The following is a 27,137-nucleotide window of genomic DNA, read 5'->3' as shown; positions in this document are numbered from 1 at the left end:
TAGCATAATACTCTCCAGTTCCATCCATGCTGTCACAAAAGGTAGGAGTTCCTCCTTTATTTTTGCTGCATAGTATTCCACTGTGTAAACTGTACCACAGTTTTTTTACCCACTATATTCACAACCAACAAGAAAAGACTAATAAAGGAAAGACTGATAAAGGTGGAGAGAACATAAGGGTATGTTAAGAATGGGAAAAAGAATTTGAGATGACTAACGACAAGAAAAATGGTTTTGAGAGGAATGGAAACAAATCATAGCAAGAGAGAAAATAAAATTTAAAGCCAAAAGAAGAAAGAAGGTAAAATGGAGAAAGAGAAGGGAGGAGCAAAATATGAGATTTGAAATAAACTATAATATAAAAACTGGCAAGCTAATAGATGCAAACTTGAAGTACAAGAAATTAATGTTTAAAAGCTATGCAGGAGAGAAAATAATGTGAATCATGAAGAAGACTGGTGGAATTCATCTCAATAGAATCTAGTGTTTACCACTGTGTTATCTTTCTGGATCCACCCCTGGTGATGTCAGATGGTGTCCCTGTCTGGCCCTAGGCAGCCTGTTCGAGACTACAAGTGACCCACAGTCTGTGGCTGTCTCCTTCAGTTGTTAATTTAGTTGATCTCAGCAGCAGTCTTAAGAACCAGAGTGGGGCAAAGTAATTCCTGCTTGCAGGACTATTGCTTCCCCTCAGGCTGATGCCACTTGGAGAGGAGTTCTCTGCCTGAGAAAGATGGCTCCTGCAGTATGGGGAATGACTCAGCACAGGGATCCTGGTGGCTGCTCCCTCAGTTCTCTCCCCAAAGCCACCACCCCCAGATTCTCCTCAAGCATCTCTAGTCCACTCTGCCCCCTCTTTGCCTGAGCCCAGGGTAAGTGGCAAATAAAATTTTATGTGTTGGCCCGTTAAGAGGCTCTGTGTGTCTTGAGCTATCCATCTCTCCCTGGTAGACAGAAACCTTGCCACTTTTCACAGCTGGCTGTTATCTGGGTTCTTTTCTGGCTCTGGTGCTGTAGACTGGGGAGCCCAGATTGGCGTTTAGACCCCACACTTCTCAGGGGGACCCCCAGCTGCTGAAATTTCTCTCTAGCACTTGAGCAGCTGCCCATGGGAGCACAGCCAGCCCTCTCGCATCTCCTCCACACTTTGTACCAGTCACGTTGTGATGAAATCGTTTCTTCCGTCTGTCCATGGTTATAAGGCTTCTCTCCAGCTATTGTTCAGTTGGTTATTCCAGATGATTTCTCTACAATTTAGTTGTAATTCCAGATTGGTCATGGGAGGTTAATGTAGATTCCACTTACTCCTCTGCCATCTTGGATCTTCCAACACTTTTTTAAAACAATGAAAATAAAAATGTTACACATAATGATGTTCATCACAGTATAATTTAAAATAGAAAAAAGTAAAAACAATGCAAGTTTCTAACAGGGTCTCGGGAAACTGTAGTAAACGATTGTTTGTTGCCATTAAAGTTATATTCTCTAAAAGTTTGTGACCTGGAAAGCTAGGTCCATCAGATGTCCCCTACCTGGAATCCAAACCTTCAGCAGGACAAAGGCTGAAGACAGTTGAAGCTGAGATCCTTCCTGATGGGCACCTGGCCAGACTGCCCACTGCTGAACTCTGGCTCCCTCTGCCCAATGCTCTCATATCTTGCTAATTCCCACAACTGGCTTTCCAGCTGTACTGTCATTCTCTGAGTCTCCATAGGCTTCCACTGAATTCTTTTTTGCTTAATTTAGCCTGAGATGGTCTGCATTATTGTGCCAAAGGACCCTGACACACCTTACATACCCACTAATCGGATCACTATTGAAAATAAGGTTGCTCAGTCACAACTTAAAAGAGATTTTCAGAGTATGTTCAAGTGGAACTTGAGCCCTCTGAGATCAGGTAAGTTTGGGAAATGTGACATAATGTCTCCTAAAGCTATATAGTACACATTTGAGGTTCTTGGAAGATTGCTGTAAAGAAGACTTTGTAGCTATGTTTCCCACACTTACTTGACCACACCTTTTCGCAAGTAACACCTACAGTATAGTAGGTAGTAGAGAAGTGGGTGGTACTAAAGGTAGAAAAGAATGCTTTGTTGTCTACACCCGGGGTCCCAATCCCCATGGCCTGTTAGGAACATGGCTGCACAGCAGAAGGTGAGTGGAGGGTGAGCAAGGGAAGCTTAATCAGCTGCTCTCCATCCCTCACATAACTCAGCATTAGGTTCTCACAGGAGTGTGAACCCTACTGTGAACTGCATACGCGAAGGATCTAGGTTGCACACTCCTTAAGAGAACTAATGCCTGATGATCTGCGGTGCAGCTGAGGCAGAGATGATAGCACTGGGAAGCAGCTGGAAATAGAGTATCATTAGCAGAGAGGTTTGACTGCAGAGAGACCATAATAAATCAATTGCTTGCAGACTCATATCAAAACCCTAACAGTGGCAAGTGACAAGCTGCATCTGGTGATAGGCTTGATAGTGGCAAGTGAGTTGATGTATTTTAATTGTACAGCTACATCTGGTGGCAGGCTGTAAGTCAGAATCTGACACTTATTTTAGTCCGGACATGGCCCACCCATTGTATTTTACTTACCACTTCCGTCCGCACCTCCTTCCTGGACTGCGCACTTGTCTCAGTCAGTTTTGGTAAGCCCACAAGATAATTCTAGCATGTGGTGAGTTGTATAATTATTTCATTATATATTACAATATAATAATAGTAGAAATAAAGTGCACAATAAATATAATGCACTTGAATCATCCCAAAATCATCCCCAGTTCCCTGGCGTGTGGGAAAATTATCTCCCAAGAAATTGTTCCCTGGTGCCAAAAAGGTTGGGGACTACTGGTCTACCCAGTTTCTAATTCCCTCACATCCCGGTCTGAGAGCCACAAGGGTGTTATGGCCTGTTTGGGTTAGATCTGTTTAAGAGTCAAAGTAAAGTTAATCTTAGGATGAACACTTAGACTTTGCAGGCGCTGGGGGGCAAAATCATGAGTCAAGGTGAGAGGTTGACTTATTGGGTTGACCAAAGAGTTCATTCAGTTTTTTTCCTTATGATGGCTCTAGCAGTGCTTAGTTGTCTTTAACTACATTTGCAACAATTTTGTTAGATTGTATTGTGACAGCTGTTCTATCAGTGAGCACTTAAAAAAAAAACTTATCAAAATTGGTGAACTTTTGTGCAGCCATTTTAATATTGAAGATGGAAGAAGATATGCAACATTTTCGACGTATTATGCTTTATTATTTCAAGGAAGGTAAAAATGCAACTGAAATGCAAAAAAATAAAAAATTGTGCAGTATATGGAGGAGCTGTGACTTACTGAATATGTCAAAAGTGGTTGTGAGGTTCTTGGTACTATGGACATGTTGACCAAATACTTCTTTGCTGTGGGGCTGTCTTATGCATTGGAAGATGTTTAGCACCACGCCTGGCCTCTGCCCACTAGAAGCCAATAAGCAGGAAATAGCATACTACTTAAAATGTCCAAATCAAAAAGTTATTGGTGAAAATGAAAAATGTCTTTTCTTTTACGGAAAAAACCTAACAAATTTTTTGGCCAACCCAATATTTATTAGGAAGCTGCTGTGCAGTTGAGGCAATGCTACTTACTCATGTGGTCCCATGTAGTCTTCACAGCCAACATCTTCCATCCAGGTTCCCCTGCTTCTCCTCGGCCCCTTCTCCCATGCTCTTGACACAGCGGCCAAAAGATCTGAAACTATCCCACTTCCTTGCTTAAAACCATCAAGTTCTGCTAACCTCCTCTCACATTAACCTCCCTTTCCTCACTGGACTACAGCTACAATGACTGTTTTCCATTCCTCAGCACACCACTGTCCCCACTAGAATGTCCATCCCTGGAGCTACCTCAGCCTGCAGCACCCAGCCCCCTGTAGGCAGCTCCACCTATTACCCAGGTCTCAGCTCACACAGCGGCCCTGTTTGACCACCCTGTCTAAAAAGGTAATCCTTACCCACATGGTCTACTTTTCTTCCCAGTACATTTTACCATCTGAAATCATCTCACTTGATTTTGTCTGGTTCCTTCCAATAGTATATACATTTCATGACCAAGGATAACCAGACTATCCTATTCATCATCATCATATCCCCAGCAGCTATAACAGTATCTGGCACAATAGCAGGCACTCCCCCAGTGAATGAAACCTGTGCTTTGGAAGGTTGAAGAGAGTCCCTGGTTCTTTGGAGGCCAGGTATCATTTCAACTGGTTGACCATGAATTTTCACTACTACTGTATGACAACCATGTGTCAGTGATTTACATGTGATTTCATCCTTACAATAAACACACAAGGTTATAACCCCATTTTATATGTGAGAAAATAAGATTCCAAAAGATCACACAGGTGAGGAAGATGAGCATCTGATATTCAAGTCCAAACATGACTCCATAGCAAAATGAGTATCTAATCCAGACACTGAGTTTACTAAATGCCAAAATGTTAAGTTCCCTTTTCATCAGTCAATAAATAAAACTAAAAAAGCATCTGTGTATGGTCATTAACTGTAAGACAGTACAATTTCAAATTCACAGTTTGCTTTGAAAATATATTTTGAACCCCATGCTACAAAGTGTTGAAAATTAAATTACATCATTAAAGAGAATACAACATAAAAAGTGATAAAAATGGTAAAGAAAGTGGTGTGGAGTAGTATGCATATAAACTTGGCATTACTTTGTTTTCTTTTGGAGGGATTACTCAGAATAAAAAATACTAATGTGCCATTTGGGACAAATCCTTTTCAAACCCTATCAGGACATACAGAAACTTGAAAGAAAAAGCTATTATAAAAGAACCAGTGCACATGCTACCACATGGATGAACCTCGAGGACATTATGCTAAATGAAACATGCTAGTCATAAAAAGACAAACACTGTGATTCCATTTATGTGAGGTATCTGGAGTAGCCAAACTCACAGTAAATAAAATTGAGGGTGCCAGGGATGTGGGGGTAGGGGTGGGGGGGGGCAGAGATATGGGAGATTTAATAGGTAAAGTTTCAATTTTGTAAGATGAAACATTATGGGGACTGGTTGCACAGTACTGTGAATACACGTAACACTGCTGAACTGTACACCTAAAAGTGGTCAGGATGGTAATTTCTGTTACGTGTATTTTACCACAATCAAACATTTAAAAGAAATTTAAAGGAAAAATGAATTATTTTTAACATAATGATACTGTCATTATGCTTTACATACTAAGACTGATATTTGCAGGTTGACGGTTATTAATTCTATTATTGTGTATGTTTGAAATTTTCCTCAATGAAATAAAATAGAACAAACTCTTTAAAAAAGGGGGAACCAATAAGGAAATAAAATTTCCTAACCAAGAAAATAAGCTATCATAAAAAGTTTACTGTCGTTTGAACAGGTAAAATGCAGTAACATCTTAGCTACAACAGGTAAAGGTGACACGCCACTTGCTTCACTTGCAGAAAGCTGCCGGAAACTAGGTAGGTTACTGGGCTTGCATTAGGAAACTATATGGAGAAAATTACATGAACAGTCTGAAGTTCGCTATGAAAACAACGTTTTTATTAAAGTAACCAAAAGTCAAACAACAACAACAACAAAAGAGAAGTTCCACAACCTTTGTAACTATATAATCTTTAGGTAGAAAAACTATAAAGTGACCGTCTGAAAAGCAACCCCACAATCAACTGGATCCTCACATCAAGAGTTAACTAAATTATGGAATCAGCTCACCCAAAAGAAATTGTCTTCCTGTAGAATATTTCAGCTGAGCCAATTTCAACAATATCATTCTCATTTCTGAAAAAGTTTCTTTCCTGATACTTAAAATCACCAAAGATAAAATGTACAAGAGCTCGTTGAAGTAAAAGGAGAAATCACAAATACTCCAAGCATAATTACATGTGAAAATGAATGAGGACATTTTATCCATAGGTCTACAAAACTATATAAATAACCAATTATACATATAACCCATTTACACAAAGCTCCATGAGGTGGCACTGAAGAAACACTGAGGCATTTTCACTGGTGAACAGGGCACGCTCCGAGCAGCAGCACTGGCCCTTGGATTTGCGTTTGTATATTATGTAAGTCCTGGGACGTTGATAACAAAAAGTAAAGAAAAAAGCCGAAAGGATAATAATGAATTAAACAGCCCCTAAACTTTATTCTAAAGCACACATGAAATATGAATAAACTGAGTTTTTAATAGTCACATGTTCTTTAAACTTACACCAGTGCCTTCAACACTAGTCCCTTCGTTAGTACCTACACTGAATTTCCTGTTATTAGCTTTTCCATTAAAATATCATAGAAGAGGAAAACAACAAAGGAAAAAAGCTCTTATTCCTAAATGTACAGTCTTAGAAAAGTGGTACTATTTCTTTTTAAAAACAATTTCCCTGCTAAAGAAATCATACTGTTGTGGTCATCTAAGAATAAGTTAAGTCACTTTGGCAAGCAGATTAATTTGCTCTCATTTTCTTTTTTTGCCTTTTTTATTGTTGTTCTTTTATAGCTGTCCCAACCCCCCTCCCACACAATTTGATCTCATTTTTAATAATCAAAATCATAAAACTATTATCATGGCCATATAATTTTTCAGAACTTAAAACCACCATGGAGGCAAATGTTTGTAAAATATTTCTAACAAAACTAAATTAGATCACAACCGAAATATCTTTAAAACACTCTCAGGTGCTCAAGAATCAAAGTTTGGGGAAACAAATACAAGAGTTTTCTCCTTCTGAGATTCTATAATTAGGATAAAAGTCTCAGGGTAAGCCCACAGGAATGGTCTGCAATAAAGAAGAATTAGGTCAGTGTATAACTTCTCAAACTTTAGCTTAAAAGCCAAAAACATTCTGAGCCAAATAAGAGCATTCTTTGGGGTCAGGGCTCTTTGTTCAGTTCTTTAATATCTAAGTTTTCAACATGTTACAGTTCAGAAATGTCCATATACTTACTAACAGTAAGAATATGTCAAAAAAAGGAAATTCTCAAACATGATTCTTTCAATCATAGGTGTCTTTTTGGTAAGAAAGAGACCACCATTTACTTATACTTTCTCTCACCTGTAAGAGAGGGAGATTAAATGATAATTAATCTGGTAAGGAATCCGTTTATAAGTGTTAGGTTAGAGGATAAAGGTTTACACCACAACCTTTATAAGAACAGAGGATCTCCTCTAATATATGTAGCTATGGGAGAGGAAAGTGTCCATCGCAGAGCCAGAGCAGCACATTTCCTGTAACTAGAAGGCCCTGCCTAGTCAACCTGTAGAAATTTTGCTATCCAGTTACAAATGTTCTTTAGATAGGAAACATGAATAACATGCTATTATAAAAATATGGCAGAATATTTCCTCCCTTACTATTCACCAATTTCTGATCCTATGAAACTTTCATAGAATCCATGGAGAGTTACATAGGCTTACCTTAGGTATTTTCTCATTAAGTAAAACTGGAAATAACCTATCTAGCATTACTTGCAATTCCAGAAAAAAATAAAATCCAATACAACCCAAAACACACATTAACAAACTTCAGAGAGTACATATTCTATCAGCCTAAGCAATCCCCACAATCCACCCAAAAGGAAGCCAGTCTTACCCACTGTGAGAGAAACAGTGCTCACTGTATCTGGATCCACATCCAAAGAACTGCTAAATCCCATTGCATAGGAAAAAAATGCTACAAATAAGCACCCAAAATTGATCTAACAATTTCTGCTCACTCCTACTTCTCCAGGATATTTTTTAACAGAGAGAGAGAAGTAAGCATTTCTAGCAACTTGACTGACTAAATCATTATCTGACTAAATTTTGAAGCTTATACTAGGTTCCATAGTTATGGGATGCCCAAATCAGCAACTCAACATTATTATTTTTGCAAAGAAAGGTAATTACATAAAATCTCATTCTCCCAGGCAATAAACAGAGAGAAAAAAATTAACCTTAAAAATGACTATATTTGTAGGTTTTTAAAAACCAGCACCAAATGTTCATGTTTCTTCTTAGCAACATTTAGAAATTAACATTTCCTAACACTATGGACAAATGAAAGAGTAAAGAACAGAATAACTTCCAAGCAATACTGCATGTGGATAGCCACTAAGTAAAATAATCTGATTGGCTCGTGTCTAAAGCTATCATACCTTTGCCCAGTTTGGAAATAGCATGTCTCACTGCTCGGCTGATGTACCTAATCTCTCCGCCCCCCCCCCCCACATGTGTTCATCTTATTTTAGGCAAGATTAAGTAAAGCAACTTGAAAACATATTTTTAAAAAGCAAGCTAACACAAAATAGACTATTAGGGAAATAGTTTTCTAATCTCTCTTTTAAGGGGAAAAAAAGACCCCATCAAACTACAGTAAAAAGTGCCTAAAGGAGAAACAGGGCCAGATTCAAAAAGAGCAGTGGCAGTTGAAGTCCACACAGCCCTTTATTCCATTACATTTACAGCAATATTGTGATCAGCATCAATGTTTCTTACTTCTTCCCCAGACTGCAGTCCTTTTTTCCCACTGTATAACAGATTTCAACTATGCCAATGGTTTAAATCAACTTTCTGCACCTTGAAGTTACAAACCATTGGATGTTTATGTTTCCTTAACTATTTTATTTTTAAATTTTACTTGAAGCTGAAACTGAATCTTAAAAAACAAACAAACAAACAAACAAAAACCCACAAAGTTTCTTTAAACAGAACCTTGTGGAATATACTAACATCAGGGTTTGAATGGCCTGCAGAGGGCTATCAAGGACAACTATTAAACAACAAATTCTATTGCCAACTCTTGTTAGAAGACTTCTTTTATAGATGAACTTCTTTCATGATAGATAAAATCAGGAGATGAAGATTTAATCTTCTCCTAATAGTTGCTCAGGACATAGGTTGAATGTATTGAAATCATACTGCTTCTTTGAAAAAAAAAAAAAATTTAGCGAGGCGTTCCAATAATAAAAAACCATGCCACATTCACCTTGTCTTTTGATTTCTGGGTGCTAATATTACTCAAGAGAACCTTACTGAAGAACTTGGTTGGCAAACCTACCAAATAGAAGTCTCCGATCCCCTACTTTTTAGTCATCTCAGTAAACATAACACTTGAGCTGCTTGAACAATGGAGGTTGTAAAGTGCATTTAGATACAGAAACACAACAGAAGTGCTAAATTCAGTAGGACTTTAGGGACTTGATGGTACCAATAGGGCAAAAAAACAACATTATGGTTTTCTGTTCAGATTTTATTTGAAATCTAATCCAAATTGTCAAAGCTACAAAATGGGGGAAGACATCTGTATTAGTTTTCTAAGTCACAGCATCCTAAACAAAATACTACTACTGCCAGCAGATCCATTGTACACATTTCTGATGAAATTCATCACCACAATAAAAATTTCATCATGAAAACAGCCACAACAAAAGTAATTTACACAATATAAAACAATGACAGGTCTACAGATGCAGTTACTCACGAGGGTACACATGCGTTCACAAATAAACAAAATCCCCAGGAATGCTCTTTCTTTTCTTTCTTTTCTTTAAAAAAAAAAAAAAAAAAAGACCGCTCAGGCACAAAACAAAATCGCATTTCCAATAAGTGACAATATCTTAAAGTTTTATGTCAGTGTTTGTTTTTCTTTGACTTTTTATGAGATCTGTGTGGAGATCGGGACTGAGATCTGGATTTCTTCCCTGACTTTTTAGGGGATCTAGACCGTGATCGCCTAGACCTTTTAGGTGTCCGTGAACCAGATGGTGATCTGAGGAAACAAACAAAAACAATTTATCACAGTATTTATATGATTAAAACTGACTCACTAAATTCTCTAAAATGAGCTTTAACAAGAAGTTACTGAAATACAAAAAAGGCTGTCAACTTTCCAGATTTATATTTTGCCTACCCTGTGTCCACACACACACAGATTTTGTACTTCTTATGCATCATATTAGTCATTGGTAGTATGCTTGCTTAAAAAGACAGATTCCTGAACCTTACCATACTGGTCTACTGAATCAAAATCTCAAGGTGGGGTACTGGGGACTTGCAGTTTTAAGAAGTTCCCCAAGTTACTGATATACTCCCAAGTTTGAACCTCTAAATCCACAAGATAAAAGTTCAAAATAGCATCTAATACCATTTATAAAATTTTAAACACAAGACAGCTTAGCAGCCTATCTTCTTCAGGGAAAAGGCTCAACTATTGCAGTATCATTCAAGGGAACCACTTAAGAGAACATAATTCTGTGAGTGCTGTTCATGAAGATAACCAAAACAAATTAATGCATTTATATGTATGTGTTTATACATATATACACACACATACAAGTACTTCTCTATTTTATAAAGATTTTACTAAAAATGCTTACAATAATAGTTTTAGTTTTCCAGAAAATAGCACTAGAACCACTTTTCTGGAACTACAACAAAAAAGTATACACTAAATTATACACTGAAGAAATGGTATTTATTTTCATAATTCTCTACCCAAAAACTTGCTATTAAGATTGCAGGAGGAATAGGGGGAGATGTATTTTTCTTTCGGCCTTGACAAAAATCAAAGAATAGTCTCTACAAGCTAAGGATGAACATAATGAAAAGTAAAACACTATCCCTATTCCATAGGAAACACTGGACATGATGCTTAAAGTTCTTCCTGATCCTGACTTGCTGGAAGCTTTAGTCATGAGACTGGTATGGGGAGGTGGGAAGACATAATCTAAAATGAAAGTATCTCTCCTTGGTTTTTTGAAATCCTTTAAAAATGGCTACCAACAAAATTCTTTTCAAAAGCTGGTGGAATGACAAGGAAATTGGTATTTGAAATATTGCAAAAAATGACTTGCATTTACCTTTTGGCCTTTTTGCTAACATCTCTAGGAGAATCTTTGTGAGATGACCTGGACCGTGAGCTCTCTTTATGAGATCTTTCTGAACGCTCTGATCGCTCCGATTTTGGTGATGGGGACTTCACTCGTCTACCACTGCTACTGCGAGATGGGCTAGGGGACGTACTGTGTCGCCTTTTCCTATGGAACAAACATTCCATAAGTGAGCAAAGGATCAGGTATTCTATTTCCTCCTACTAAATTAGCTATTAACTCCTACTAGTTTACACTAACTTTATTTACACTAACCTTAGTGATGTTATTTCCCAACAACATTCAAAGCCTTTTATACCAAGAGCCAATTAAGTCTTGAAGACAGATTAATCAAGACAAAAAACTGAATTTGACTAAATTGGACTTTTTTGCTGAAAGAGACTGCTGAGACAATGGACAAAATTTTATTAACGTCTCTAATCAAGTAAGTTGTTTCTAATGCTAAACTTTTACTGTGGATTATATAAGAGAAAGTGGGGCAACATGTTGGCAAGTTACTCTTAAATGGTTGGGGAAAGGAGGAAGGATAAAGAATAAAATAAGGGAAAAGCAGAAATATTTAACATTTGGGGAACATGGGTAAAGGATATCTGAAAATTTTTTATACCATCCTTGAATCTTTTCTGTAAATCTGAAATTATATCAAAATAATAGTAATAAAGTAACAGATTTTGTAACTATTTGTAGAGTCACTAAGCCAGAATTTTTTAATTTGCATTTACTTGGTTTTTATTAGGAAAAAAGTTAACTATTAGCTGAAGCAAGTTTCTCTACTAAACCAGAGATTTTCGGACTACAAAAGTGAAAATAAAAACTAAAAGGGAAGTGATTTTTATTAGAATGAAGACAAAATGAGGAGTAGGTCCTTATGGTCTATGTACACAATCTCCTTCCATGATAGGACCAGGAGACTCAAGTTTATAGGCAGCAGACTCAGCACAGAAGAAATGCTTATATTAGAGGCTACAAGAAGGATCTAGCAAGCTGCTCAGTTATTTAAGCCTCAGGTTTGACACCTAATATGGTAACTGAATTCTTAGCTAATATACCCTATGACCCATGTAGGGATGATGTCCCAGTTAACTAAGCCAAGCGCCTACTAACTGTCCCATTTCTCAGCTAATTCTGCCTCCTGTAGGCAGAAGTCCAACATGTTTATCACGAAAAAATATTTTCTGGTTTGTTGCAATCAGTGATGAAGATATTATAAAATGGAACATCATCCTAAATCCTAAAGCCAATATAGGTATTAAATGAAAAATGTCATACCTTTCTTTCCTTGTTGGAGTACACTCATCTTTTTCCTTCTTGTCTTTGGATCGAGAGTCCAATTTTTCTTTATCCTTCTTATCTCTTTCTCGTTCTCTTTCTAATTCTTTCTCTTTCTCCTGGTTTTTGTTTTTTTTTTTTTAAAGAAAGAATATTTAGTCATTAAAAAATACTAATCTGGGTTGATTTCATTTATGTAATAATATTTTCTCTTTTATTGTACTCAATAATTTTAAATTGCTACTGAATGTGTAATAGCATTAAAAAAAAAAAACCTACTCTTTCAGAAAAAGTAGTCACTTCTTCTATTTATCTTGCACAATAACAGTAATACCAGAGACAGCTGCTAAATATTTACCGAGTGCTTACCATAGGCCAGGCGACACTAAACAACTTTCCATATACCATTTCATGTATTTCTTCAAAACACCCATAGGAACAGTACTTTTATCCTAGTTCTAGAGATGAAAATCGAGGCTCAGAAAGTTTAAGTACCATGCCCATGGTCACAGAGAATGAAGTCTGGATTAGAGCTCAAACTCTAGAGTAAGGCTCATAACTTCTACCTGTATAGTGCTGTCCCTCTACAAAGAAACTGGAAAAAAACTAACAATATATTGACCTTGACATCTCAGACTACAATAAAATGGTATCACTACTAATTGTACTGGAAGTTGATTTAACCTAAAGAAAGCTACTACCAAAGAAATAGGCTGAAAAGGAGAAATAGGTATTCACAAAAATCATATTAGTGAAAGACAGGTACCAACTGTACTGGAAATTTTAAATCCTAATTTATGAAAGTAGAAACTGACTATGTGACCATACAATTATATAAGCCAGAAAAAAAAAAAAAAAAATTACTTCCTTATCCTCAGATGCTACAATTGCCACTTCTCACTTGAAATTATAATTTCTGTTGATTATATAATTAAAGGCGTGACTACAGACAATGAACCCACAGAGCTAACTTACAGTTCACTAAAAGGAATTTAATTTCTCTCATTTGTATGCACAAAGAAAGCTGATAGTTGATAAAAAAGCCTGTACCAGATGTTGGCAAACATTTCCTGAAACAAGCCAGATAGTAAATATTTTCTGCTTTGCAGGGAATATGGTCACTGTGAAAAGTATACATCTCTTCCACTGGAGAATGGCTGTGATCCATTAAGTTTATTTTACAAAAATGAAGTTATGGCTACCGTCTGCTGACCCCTTGCAGACACCTTCAAAAAACACAGCCTCCTCCTCTACAATTGCAATCTGGAATGCAAAGAGACTAAAATGGTAATTCATGTGATACTCCCAACAGGTTCAGTGAGCATCCTGAGGTATAGTCTTCCATGAAGATGAACCATCTGCCATCATTTCCAAAGGGATTCATGTGGTACAGATACAAACTTCATTGATCTTTATTCAAAATACATCATATAGAGTACAAATTTAAAAAGTAATGCTGAGAAGACTATCTTCTTCTAGTGATGTGTAGAATGTATTCTCTTCATTGATAATTTATAGAAATCAAACTATAGTTAAAATACTATAAACATTTAACTCAGCAATAAAGTGCAATAGTAGCTATTAGCTAACTCAAAATTCTGCAAAATCGGGACTATCAACCCAGTCCCACAGAGCAAAGCAGGCTTCACAAGTGCACAGTGATCTGAGGAGTCCAGTCAGTGCAGTGCCAAAGGCGCTTGACCACACTGCTGTCCCAACACCAGTCCCACACCATGAACAGCTTTGTAGTGACTGTAATCTCCTCTTTAGCTTTCTCCTATTCCTCTTCATATATAATTTATAATGACAGTCAAGATATAGCAGTCACAATAATTGTTCTCTGAACAATTATCACATGGGTCTCCTTGTTCTAAAACTCTTATGTACCCCTGCATATTTCTTAATGTACAAGAATGTCAGGTCTCTCAAAAGTTTAGAAGATGCTTGATTTCCCTCCTTGAAAACAATGGAAAAGGAGTCCTAAATGAACTTTCTCAACCCTGACTCCATCTTTTTGTCTCTGTGCCACTTCCACAGTTACTGGTGTCTCACTGTCACAAATACTCTTCCTATATAGGGTCTTCCAGTTTTGAAAGCATACTCTTAGCAGGATTTCCTTGTTTATAGGTAGTATCTACAATAAAACACTATGCTTTGGCCCAGACACTTTTCCAGATTGAAATAATTGTAAAATATCAAATTTTAAATGTTTCTAATTGTCTACCAGTATCCAGAATTTACACACCCAAGGATATAACTTGAAATATATTTTCCTTAATACACCAATATACCAATACCCTAGGTCGTCAAACAAGTTAACTTTGGAAAACACACGTTATTGACATTTAGTCCTTACTCGTTGGAGAAGTTTATCTCTGTAGTGTTCTACTTGCTCCTGAAAGCTCTGGCCTGGTTTCTTAGGTCTTTTCCCAGATTCCAATTCATCCTGAAACTTCATAACTTTGAGCTGTAAAATGAGAGATAAATTTTTTTCAATACTATAGCTTCTCAAGTACTGCTTTGCTCCTTTTTAAAAAAATACCATATGATTTCACTTCTATGTGGAATTTAATAAACAAAATAAACTGACGAACAAAACAAACAGAGGCATGGACATGTGGAACAGATTGTCGACGGTCAGAGGGCAGTGGGGAGGGCAGGCTGGATAAAAGAAAGTGAAGGTATTAAGCAAAAAAACATATACGCATAGCCCACAGACTCAGACAAAGGTGTGGTAATGGCCTGAGGGAAAGTGAGGTGAGAATAGGGGAAGGTGGACAAAGGGCAGAAATGAGGATGGAAAGGGACTTTACTTTGGGCAATGGGCCCATGATATAGTTTGCAGATGATGTTTTATTGAGTTGTATACTTGAAACTTGTACCCCAATAAATTCAGTTAAAAAAAGTCTTTTATTTGAAAAAGTGTGTAAAAAGCAAAAACAAATACAGCAAAGTGGCAACTGATAAGTACTTGATCAAAATATAACATCAACATAAAACTCCCTTATATGAAAGCCACTTGTCAGACAAGCCCAACTCTGCAGAATGCAAATGATCAGACATGGACCCACATGCTCTCTGCACCACCATGTGAGATGACTCAAAAACCATGACTGTGGCTCATGCCCTTAAGAACTTGAATCTCAGCATAATGATAATGAATTTCATATCTTGTTCCCCAAAAATATAAATTTTAAAATTAGAATTTGGTTCACAGTGCAAATCCAAAAAGGGTAAGTTGTGAGAGGTAAGCACTATAAGAGCAAGAGAAACAATCACCGAGTGTCTAGCAAAGAAAAGAGAGGCCAGATTATCAGAGCACAAAGTATGAAAATCTGTACTCATAGGGGGTGTGCTCACACACACACATCACAAGAATACAAATACAGTGTGAAAATAACCTTCATAAAAACCATCCCAAATTAACAAAAAAGCTAAATTACAGTTTCTTCTCTTTAAGCCAATAAAGAAATAAAACATTTGATAAGAATCAGTCTGTTTTGGCATTTTTAACCATCAAAATGTCACTTCAATTATCAAGAAAACACATGTCTAGTGAACTCAGTCTTTGTTTCTACTCCATAAGGTCAGTAGAGATGAGGTTCAGTAAGGCTGGGAGTTGTTCAATCAGGTCAGTAGGGCTGAGTAAGGCTGGGAGGAGTTCTGAGAGCTATAAATTCTATAAAGGGTGTAACTGAATACATCCCAGGAAAAATAAATCAACTGAACTCTGAAATCTCTTCTCTAAACTCATAATTAACACCATATCATTCTGTGTAAGCTTAAAACAAAATGTTTTCTCTGTTAACTTTTTGGCTTGGTGACATCTGAGACAGAGGTGGGCAAGAACTTGTACCAGTCCAAGAGTGAGTAGGCAGAGAAGTAGAAATAAGGTTACCAATGTGGTGAATATCATCAGTGAGTAAGAGGAATAGCACTGACACAGACTAGGTTTTTTTTTTTTTTTAAAGGTGTTAAATGAATGGATAGAGTATTAAAATTCACTAATGTGCACATTTGAGATTCGGCACTGACTGCTACACTACTGCTAACATTTACTGGGGCTCCTTGGGACAAGGAACAGGAAGGTTCCCATTATAAAACCCTTTTTTCTCTGACATGTCTGAATTAATAAACAGAGGCATTAAAAAAGGAAGGGGACAGAGAGAGGGAAAAGTTTGCTGGACATAGCTTGAACTCTACTCTCCCATAAATTTTTCTCCTCCTTATTGTTAAGACCCACTTAATGTCTACTCTCTCCCCATCACTAAAAGGTGCAGATACTTAAAATTAGCCTACAGTAATAAAATGTACACATATCTTGAACATGCCAGAAATGTCTTTCTTGTCTTACTTATACACTGTGTACACTCAAAATATAATGGATCTCATAATGCCAGATATAATCTATTCAGAGGATCTCCTAAGATCCTCCAAACAGAAAATAGATATGGTCCTTTCCCCTCATGGGAATCAAAGCCTAGTGGGGAATACATTCAAAAAGCAAGCAATCAAGAAAAAAAAAAAAAAACTGCAAAACATAACACACACATCACAATACATGTAAAATCAGAGCAGAGATAAATAGGGAGTGGTAAGAAAATCCAGAAGACTAAGAAAAATAAATACAGGGAGAAGAGATGCTTGAACAAAAAGGCCTGAAGGAAGTCAGCTGTTATAATGGTGTCTAGGCAGAGACGGAACAGGATGTAACCAAGGTGCGACACCAAGAGGAAGCCTAGTTCAGTAGAAAAAGAGAAAGGTCAGTGTAGTTCAAATATCACTGCAATACTAACCTCGATTTCACGAAGTTTAGCTCGTTTTTCCTCACTCATTTCAGAGTACTTAGAGAACTTGGACTCAGTCATTTCTTCTTTGATTGGATTAGAGTACAAATGATGTTCTTCAGATTTGGAACTTTGAGTATCTTCTTCATCTTCACTTTCTTCTTCTTGACTTTGGAAATAAGCAGAATATATTGATGTCAAGGCAGCAAAAAAAGTTATTATTTTACAGTCTGGCTCAAACTGCCTTACAGCTTTAATAACATTAACAAAACATACAAGGACAATTCATCACCAAAACATTTTTTACAAAATTTCTGATCAATATATAGTTTTATGAAACTCTTATGTTTCCTCCATAGAAAAAGTTTGGGCTTCAACATAATCATACTTTTAAAAACTCTGCTTATGTTATGTGTGCCTTTCATTGTGCAACAAGCTTTCCTTGCAGCAGTTAAAAATAAAATCACAGTTCAGTGATTTCACCCAGCTTAATGCTTAAAAAGCTAAATGTTTACCCTTCCTTCAGCAGAACCTACAAGCTAGAATACATGAGTTTGAAGAAGTTACTAGGAAACAATGCAGCATATAAAGACCTTATTTGATTAGCACATAACCCTAGGAAGAAAGCAATGTGTAACTTTTAAATATAGGCACACACTAATGATTCTGAAGTTGTGCTGGTTCTACGTTAGATAAGAAAATGAAAAAGTGACTACCATGGGTAGGGATATAAAGAAGAACGAGAAGCAATCTAATGGAAACTGACAGGCAGGCAGCTATGTGGAAAGCTGGTCATCATTGTTAGAATAAGATTTACAAAATGTTCTTCAAACATACACACACACACGCACACACACACACAAAGAAGAGGCTTAAAAAAGGAGTTGGGTGTTCTGGGACTGGACTTTGTGTGTGTGTGTTAAATCTGGGCAAAACAAGTCATCGGAGTACAAACAAACTCTGAATGTTTATGTATGTAAACAAAATTCCTTATGAACAATATTGTAATGCTAATATTACTGGCTTAGCCTAGTAAATATACCCTTTCTCTTTAGGATTTGAGCCTGAGAAGCCCTTATACATTGGAATTTGGGTACTAAACACATTCTACCATAAGTAGGAGTCCTTTTAGTATATATACAAAACTATCCATAATAATGTAATTATCACTGTGATAATAAGACTGTCACAGTGAATGAGAAAAATTTAAGCAAGGTAAATAAAAACAGAGTACTGGCAATGTAGAATCAGAAAAGACATGATACTAAGAAAACTAACTTTTTAATTTCTCATCCAAACGTCCTTTCCAGAACATTACTAAAACACTTTATAAACTTAATACTCTCAGAGCCCACAAATCATTTGTATCACATACAGTACTTAGGTAAGGAGAAAAAGTCAAAACCAACTATTAAAAAGAAGTTATTTTTGGAAATAAACCTTTCAATATTTCTCATTGATTTATCAGAAACTTCCTAAATGTATTTTTAAGTTAACTTTTAAAACACAAGAGCTTCTTGTTTTATTGTGCATAAAATTTTTACAAGTGTTTCAGACGCTTTTAAATGGTTAAACTGTGTGTGTGTGTGTGTGCCTATAAAATGCAGATGTCTACTGAAGGATTACTCTGGAAAGGGTCAATCAATAAGGACATGATACAATTAATTAAATTGTAGTATCTATGTAATGGAAATATTTAAATTCCAGCCTGTTATGTACATTTGTGTAGCTTTTTTTTGCAATTTCAAATATTCCTTGGTAAACTTTTGTCCTCATCTGAATGACTGCTTTCGAACATAAGATGACTACAGAGCAGATTAATATGTAGACTGACATGAAATAATAGCCATACTAGAGTGACAGATACAGATCACAGAAATAGTATGTACAGTACTATATAATTTATGTTTAAAAAGATATGCAATGTTTTTTTTCTTTGTTTTTCAATTACCGTTGTCCCAATTACTCCCCCATTGCTCTCCCCTGCCCTGCCCTTGCCCCTCCCACCCCCGCTCCCACAGTCAATCCCCACCCTGTTGTCCATGTCCATGTTTTTATATATACAGAGAAAGGATCTAGATGGCTGGATATTAAACATTAATCATATTATTAAGACTTTAAATGAGCTACACTACACTTCAATAATTTAAAATAGATAATATTTTACAATTGCTATTTTAATTTTTCAAGGCCCAAACAGTTTTTCTAACTGGTTTTGACTTCAGCTCTTGTGTTAGCAATTCTAGGCTCAGATCTCATCACAGTTTCACCTCGCTCTTCTAAAGAAATGGAAATTCAGGACTAAACACATACAGAATTCATTACAAATCAAGTTATATTACTATTTGGAACTTATCTCCAGAACATTCATGGTGCTATATATTTTTTAAATCACATTTCTGCCACAAATACAGTAATTACTAGTTTCAAAAAGCAGCTCCTTAGCAAAAAGGTATTTTGGATTCAGCCACTAGGAAGCAGTAGAGACACAGGAAAGCTTCAAGGATCAGAAAGTTATATGAAAAGCTTTTTTCTTTGTTTTGTACTTTCATAAAATTATTTTTATCATGATTTATTTAGAGGTCCTAGAAAAATCAAAAATATAAATTATATTTTCAGTGATCCATGCTTTATTGTATGGATCTATGATTCTACTCTCAACACTAAAATGCATCCACATTCCAAACATTTAACACAAATATCAAATTTATGCAAAAAAAAAAAAATTAATACCTTTAGTAACAAAACCAACTGAACAATATTTGAGCTCTTCAATGGCTTTTCCACTCTTACTTTCCCCTAAATTAAATAATCACTTTATGAGTATACATTCTCCTCCTTAAAGCAGTGATTTCCACAATGGTGATTTTTATTAGTTGGATTATAGATATAAAAAGGGTTGAGAAAACCACTCTTTTAAAGCAAACTGAACTGTTTCCAATTCCCATACTCCTAAACAGCCTCAGATAGCTAAATCCATCAGCAAACCACATCTGTCTTCTGTAAATATTCTGTCATAACCATTGCTGACTTGTTCTAATCACATCAACATTTATGGAAATTACTGTTGCCAACTTTTCCTCATATCAAGCTGTGTTTCCATAAATGCTAATCAATCACATTTCCTTAACAATCTGAATGCTACTAATACCCATTTATTTAATCCACACAAATGCCCAAATTCTGCTGGGAGACAAAAGTCCCTTTGTTCATTCTTCCATTTGAGAGCAATAAAAGAACAAAGGTTTTAAAAACTAGAAACCTCTGCTTTGTTCTTGATACCACTTCTTTTCCTATTTAAAAAAATTAACTTCCTTTGCAATGATTTAAAAAGGTGTCAAGTACTACCTAAAAACTACTAACATAAACTTGCCTATAATTACATTTGGTGTTAAGTGCAGAAACAATTTTTGGGTGATTACCAAAAAGCAGAATTCAAAATTATAATTTCTTTATAAAGGAAAAAATATTTTTCCTTTTAATCTTAATTCTTTTGAGGTTTTTATATTTAAATAACATAACAGAATGGTCACAATGAAATATATACTTTCCCAGCAACGTACAACCCAAAAGAAAAGAAGGATAACCTTCCCATTCACATTTTAATAATCACTTTTTCTGAAGCCAAAGCAAAGATTTAAAATAAATGCAAGTTACTATTTAGTAACTACAAAATGAGAACGTAATACCTAGCATAGAAAAATAAACTCAAAAGCAAAGTGTAACAAGATGTGGCCAGACCAGAAATCTAAAGCTCTTTATTCACTGGAAAAACCACAGAGAACTAAAAATGATCCTCGTAACCACAAGTTTTTTTTTTTTTAACAGTAGTTTCCCTCTTCGCTATTTCAAGTACCCCTTAATGAAAAAGGGAGCACATATGGAATAAGAAACTAGGTATTTTCAAAACTTATTCGATTCTTACTTTTGATTTTCTTCTTCTTCTGATTCTTCATGCTGATCAAATAACTCCCATTTAGAAGTTGTTACAGCTGAATGGAAGGAAAAAAAGATGTAATTTCATAAGGTAAATTAGCATTTTTGCAGAAGCACAGCAGAAACCCAGCTTCAGAACTGAAATTTTATACTACAGAGGTTATCTACCTTTATCTATTCTCTGAATGGCCATTTCTATGCTAAATCTATTTCCTTCCTCCTCATGCATACACTATTAATTTTATTCAAATTCATGAAGTGACAAATAATGTTACCCTTATTTCTCTGTTGGATGATTAAGATTTATTTCATTAGAACCTACAAATTTTAATTACAGATTATAAGCACTAGGATACATGTCCAAATAAGTATGAAAGGCAGACCTAATTAGCACTATGGGAGTGTCAAAGCTTGGTTTCTCTGAAACTGACCTCTAAGTAAGATTTCCAAGTAGTTACTGTCTCCAATCTACACTTTCTACTGAAATGCCTTAACCTGGAAGGTTTTTAGTGATTTCTCTTATTACTCTCAAAGCATAAAACTAAAAGATCTAAGAAAATTTATAACAGCAACCACAATGAAAACGTAGCCACTAGATATAAAATATGGTAACAGTGAGTATTAAGGTTGAAACATTGTAAAACATGAAAGGCAAACAAACACACATGACTAATTTTAAGTACTGAATTTTCTAAAGCTCAGAATTTGTTTTTTACTTACCCTGTGCTTCCAATTCAGATTCATCTACAGCTTCCCATTTCGAAGGGGCAACTTTAAATATAGGTTCATTCTTCTTTGAGTCTTCAGTCGCATCCACTATTGAGGAAAGATAAGCCATTAACCCTAAATTCTAGGGGACGACCTAAATTAAAGAGTTTATGAGTGCTCACTGTATCAGCAATTTTCAACCGGTCTGTCCTGAGAATTTTTAAAACATGCAATACCTGACTATTTAGGTATAAAAAGGGTTAAGAAAACCGCTGTTTCTAAGCAAACTAAGTGACTTCTTTTCCCTTAGGTTGACAACAGCCAACAAACAATAGCTGTCCAGTGTGAACGAATCAAAATTATACCTATTTTTTTTTCAAATGGGCAAAAATATGTTTTTTTGGTGTGCTCCAAAATTTTGGTAATTAGTTTATGTGTGCCAGAAGATGAAAAAGGTTGAAAACTGCTGCACTATACTATATAAAAATAAGCCCACACATGAATAATTCTAGTGCCAAAATCGAGGATTATGACTAATCCAATTCTCTGCATCTGAGCTCCAGTTTTTAAATAGCATATAAATCAACTCAGAACATATAGGTTATTATTTCAAACAAATGGATAAGGAAGTAAAAGAATCTTTAATACCTTTACTTAATTACTATTTAAACCACAGATTTCAGGTATTGTTCAATCTCTTAATGTAATTCAAATGACAACTGTATATAATTCTTATTTCCAAAACTAATTTTAGGCAGCTAGAAAAACTTAATCTATTAGTTAGGAAAACTAATAATAAAAAAAAGAACTGATCAAACCAGTCACCTGGGATTATGAATATAATTGAGCACAAAATTTTACCTAGTTTCCTGACAAGACAAAAAGGAGAAGTCTGTTCATACAAAAAGCTAACTGTCTCAACCAAGAAATGTGACCAGAAAGAAAACCTTTTTCATGGCATAGTCCATTGTATTACTGGGCATTTGAATTTTGAAAAGGCAGAAATTTAAAAAGAGAGAAAAAAAAAAGCAGAAAAAAAATTAATGACTGATACCTTAATCAGATATTATATTTTCCATATCAGCTTGTGTGGAAATTTAAGAGCTTTAAAATCAAACTTATTGGCTAGATTTAATCAGTCTGATATCTGAACTTACAAGGCACTCCATCAAGATCATCATCAAAATTCTTTATAGGAACTCCATCAAGATCATCAATGGGAGTAGCATCAATAGGAATTCCATCCACATCCTCTAAAGGTGCACCATCAAGCTCTTCCTCAATAGGGGCACCGTCAAGGTCATCTGGTACATCCTGTGGAAACACACACACTATAGTACTAAAACATTTTCTTTAACTTGCTGAAGTCATATTGCTAAAGATTAATTTGCACTCCAGTACAAACCAACCAACTGGATATCCACATTCCCAGGTCCAATGTGAGGACATAAGAATATATTTTATCATCCAATGTGACAAAACAGCAGCAGTCACTTGTGCATTATTTATCAAATAGTTACCAAGTGCTTACTGATGCCAGGTACCACATGAGGCACTGAGGATACAATGATGAGTAAAAACACGCTTGGTCCCTTCTGTCATCGAGCTTAAAATTGGCGGGGAGAGGGGAGCCAGGCAAACAGATAATCACAACAGTATACATATAACTGCAACTAGGATGACTGCTATCACAAGGAGGATATGTCATACTATTATGGTATATAATAAGTAGGTTTCTCATATAGAGGTCAGAGAAGACTATGAAGTTACACTTAAACTGAGGTCTGAAGGATCTCAGGTAAAGAAAAGATGTTCCAGAAAGACAGGGAAACATATAAAAAAAGCTCTATGGTAGGAGGAAGCACTGTACATCTAAGAAATGAAACAAGGATCATATGGTTGGAGCAGGGAGGCCAGTTAGAAGGATCTCGCAAGAATGAAAATGAAAATGTGATAGCTGGATTAGAATTACAGAAATAAAGATGAAGGAAGCAAGAACTATTGAGGAGGTAAAAAAACCACAGAACGGTGATGAATAGAATCCACTATCATTGTGGTACATCTTTCATGTACATATTTAATATAAAGTTTCCTTCAGTCTAACAAAGTGAAATCATACTATATATATTGCTCTATTACTTGCTTTTTTTACTAAAATATTATAAATTTTTCATGTCATCAAATAAAAAACCAGTCACTAATTTTCACATGAGGACACAAAATAGAGAATTCCTGTTACACCTAAATTCAAGTCCGGCATTCTAGCAATTCCAGTAACAAAATTCACTACTTAGTGGCAAAGAGTAAACATTTTCACTAAGAAATGTTACGCCTCTAACACCTCCACAGCATCCCCAGAAATAAATTTGAAAATAATCAGACAAGGCCCTGGCCAGGTAGCTCAGTTGGTTAGAGCATTGCCCTGATAACACCAAAGTTGCAGGTTTGATCCCCAGTCAGGGCACATACAAGAGTAAACCAATGAATACATAAAAGTGGAACAACAACTCTTTCTCTCTCTATCCCCTATTCCTCTCTCCTCTCTCTCGCTCAAATCAATAAATAAAAATAAATAAATAATAGAGACAAATACACTGAGTGCCCACCTCGGTTTCCTTTTCTTCAATAATATTTACAAGTCCTAAGAAAATATTTTGTAGTTTGATCAAAAATGGTTCTGGATAAATTGCCCAATCTTCCCACGCTCTGAAGCAGGTCATTACCCGTTGCTAAATAAATAGGAAAAAGAAAACAATGATTTATTATTTAGGACAATTATGTATCAAACTTCATCTCATAAGAATGAACAACACAATTTGCTAATTTTTCTTTAAACCAACGTTTTTAAATTTTAGAGGAAAATCACTATCATTGCCATGTTTTTAAACAAATCAATGCCACATTTTAATTAAAAAAAAAACAAAACTGAATATAATGAAAAAGAAACTAACTATTTGCTCTTGATCACCTAAGACTAATGTCCAATACATACCACTAGTGGTACACATAAGGCTGCTCTGGGAAACTCTATCTTAGAACCTTATAAAAGCTGAATATCAAAGTAGGTAAGTTTTGACCCAAATTCTTTTATGGTCCAATGAAGTACTTCCTAATTCTGGCTAATACTTTTTTCTATCCCATTTCCAAGCCACTCTATATAAACTCTACTTATGGTCAATATTTAAGGCAAAAAAATATTTTAAGTGGAGTTGTTTGAATCCCCTAAATGGTAGAGTCATTGGGTATCTTCCCAAAGTAAAAAATTTCCTTACAAAAATCTTCTTCCCATGAAAGTATATCTATTTATTCAATTATGAGGCTTTTTGTTTGGCTTTTCTTGGCATTGATTTGCAGCTTAAGGTTATAAAAATCAGTAATGCAAATACTTTATAAACATTAAAAACTAAAATGTATGTTCCTAATCCAGCCAAATTATACAAGTCATGGACTGCCTAACAACAAGAATGTGCTCTGAGGAATGCATCATTAGGCAATTTCATCCTCATGCAAATATCATACAGTGTACATACACACACCTAGACAGTACAGCTACTACACACCTAGGCTCCGTGGTATAGCCTATTGCTCCTGAGCTACAAGTCTGTACAGCATGTTACTGCACAAGACATGAGACGAAATCAAGCACAACAGAAAATGATATCCAAGAGATTTATGAGGCTGGGGCCAGATAATACAACATACTATTTTACAGCAAACATTTTTTTTTTTTTAGTAAAGAGTACACTTTAAAATAACAATATAACTATATAGTAAATACATAAACTAGTAACAGTCATTTATTATCAAGTACTATGGACTATACATAATTGTATGTATGTACCATACTTTTACATGACTGACAGCAAAGTAGGCTGGTTTACACTTGCATCATTACAAACACATGAAAATGTGCTGCGCTATGACATTATGTGGCTACAATATCACTAGGCTAGCTCTGGAACCACCATTGTTAAGCGGTTCGTTACTCTATGCCACTTTAAAACAAGCGATCTTCTGAATGTATTTTATAAAAGAGAAGACTAAGATTCTAAGTATTTAAATAAAATACTTAAAACTGAAACACCTGACAAAAATAACACTAGATAATATATTTTAAAATCCCAAGTATTTTTTGATAATGAAGGTAACATTGAAGTAAATTTTAGAACAATAATTTCTGAAACATGTAAGCTATGTTTTATACTTGTCGTATGTACTTTTCTAGCCTTCCAATGTGCTTCCCAGCCCCCAGCCCCTATATACAGCACTAAGGCAAAAATAATAAAACAGTAAACATACCTTAAAGTTTTCAGACTGTAAATGGCCTTGAATTGTACGATAGGTAGCATTGAGATCTGAAAATATCTGACATAACTTTGTTTCAAAACTGAAATTGAAATAATATATTCTTTAAAATAGAATTTGTTTAAAAGTCCCCACCTACTTCAGCATGCTAGTCAAATCCCTCCTGGACTTAAAAAACAAAAAGCTGACAAATAAATTAAGTAACCTTAAAAAAAAAAAACAAAAAAAAAAACCAAGAACTAGGTGTTTAAATTTTAAAACTGTAATTGAACTGCTTTAAATCCTATAATTCTGAATTTTTCTCCTGCAAAACCCCCAGTGTCTTAAGTAGTAGCTCCCTTGATTAGCAAGAAATTTTACATCTAAGACACTTCCAGCCATTTAGTCTGATCTCTTTTTGTTTCATAAAGGAAACAAAAAAAGTTAAGTGACTTTTCCAAGGCAAAAAAAACTAATAGAGCTAATATGAGAATCCACACCTCCAAATTTCCTTTCAGAGTCAATTACTAGAGAAAAACTTCCTTGATTCATAAAGTAAACACCAAAAAGGAACTCTGAGGAACTACAGAAGAAAAATATTTTAATAACACTAGAGCAACATAATTTCCTATTGCCTAGGAAAAATTAGCAATGAACTAAAACAATGCAATGATAATCAGAAGAAAACATATCTATTAATGTTTTGTCTTTGCCTCTTCCTTTATGTTTGCTATAACTTCTTTTGTTTGAACTTATTTTATTATACAAGTGGCTAAATATTCAATAAAAAAGTTACTGCTAATTTAAAATGGTTTAGTTCAATGAATGCAAAATCCTATAACTACAAAGAAATTCAAATTACAGTATTCCCTCACTTACCGCAGGTATTACATTCTAGACCCCCCCGCAAAGTAGGAACCTTACATTTATTCTACACTCTTAAACCTACATAACTTTAACAACATACATATACAGTAAGTACCACAAAATCCCGTGATATAGCGAAAAATCCGCAATAATTAAATATAATATTTTTTAAAATCCTGCGATACAGTGAAGCCGCGATAAGTGAACCGTGATATAGAGAGGGACTACGGTATTTATTACTGGAGTGTTAAAACAATCCTCTCTTCTAAACTCATTATACTTACAATTTTCTATAATATGAAGCATTAGCAACTTTTGCTGAAGAGTTGTACAAAACATCAGAAACTAAATATAATCTGGCAATCTAGAATACCAAGAGAGAAC

At 35.4% G+C, this 27,137-nt stretch overlaps 1 protein-coding gene across 3 annotated transcripts in view; it reads right to left on the bottom strand.

Annotated features, from left to right (window-relative positions):
* Positions 1 to 8,875: 8,875 nt before the first annotated feature.
* U2SURP (U2 snRNP associated SURP domain containing) overlaps positions 8,876 to 27,137 on the bottom strand; it is a 46,120-nt gene continuing 27,858 nt past the window's right edge. For 2 of the 3 annotated variants that reach the window (XM_090275597.1, XM_090275604.1), the window contains exons 18-28: positions 27,038 to 27,117; positions 25,902 to 25,989; positions 24,209 to 24,331; positions 22,760 to 22,916; positions 21,615 to 21,710; positions 20,884 to 20,950; positions 16,968 to 17,127; positions 14,528 to 14,638; positions 12,172 to 12,290; positions 10,873 to 11,049; positions 8,876 to 9,782 (exon numbers count right to left, since the gene is read on the bottom strand). In XM_090275597.1, coding sequence (XP_090131723.1) covers positions 9,644 to 9,782; positions 10,873 to 11,049; positions 12,172 to 12,290; positions 14,528 to 14,638; positions 16,968 to 17,127; positions 20,884 to 20,950; positions 21,615 to 21,710; positions 22,760 to 22,916; positions 24,209 to 24,331; positions 25,902 to 25,989; positions 27,038 to 27,117 — 1,317 coding nt within the window. In that variant the 3' untranslated portion in view covers positions 8,876 to 9,643. The remainder of the gene's footprint in view (positions 9,783 to 10,872; positions 11,050 to 12,171; positions 12,291 to 14,527; positions 14,639 to 16,967; positions 17,128 to 20,883; positions 20,951 to 21,614; positions 21,711 to 22,759; positions 22,917 to 24,208; positions 24,332 to 25,901; positions 25,990 to 27,037; positions 27,118 to 27,137) is intronic. The other variant, XM_090275609.1, reaches the window with a different exon arrangement.

The sequence above is a fragment of the Furipterus horrens genome, unplaced genomic scaffold (genome assembly GCF_987537825.1).
Source record: "Furipterus horrens unplaced genomic scaffold, mFurHor1.1.pri manual_scaffold_1, whole genome shotgun sequence".
Lineage (NCBI taxonomy): Eukaryota > Metazoa > Chordata > Mammalia > Chiroptera > Furipteridae > Furipterus > Furipterus horrens.
The sequence above is the reverse complement of the archived record's forward strand: the minus strand, read 5'-3'. Positions and strand labels throughout refer to the sequence as shown.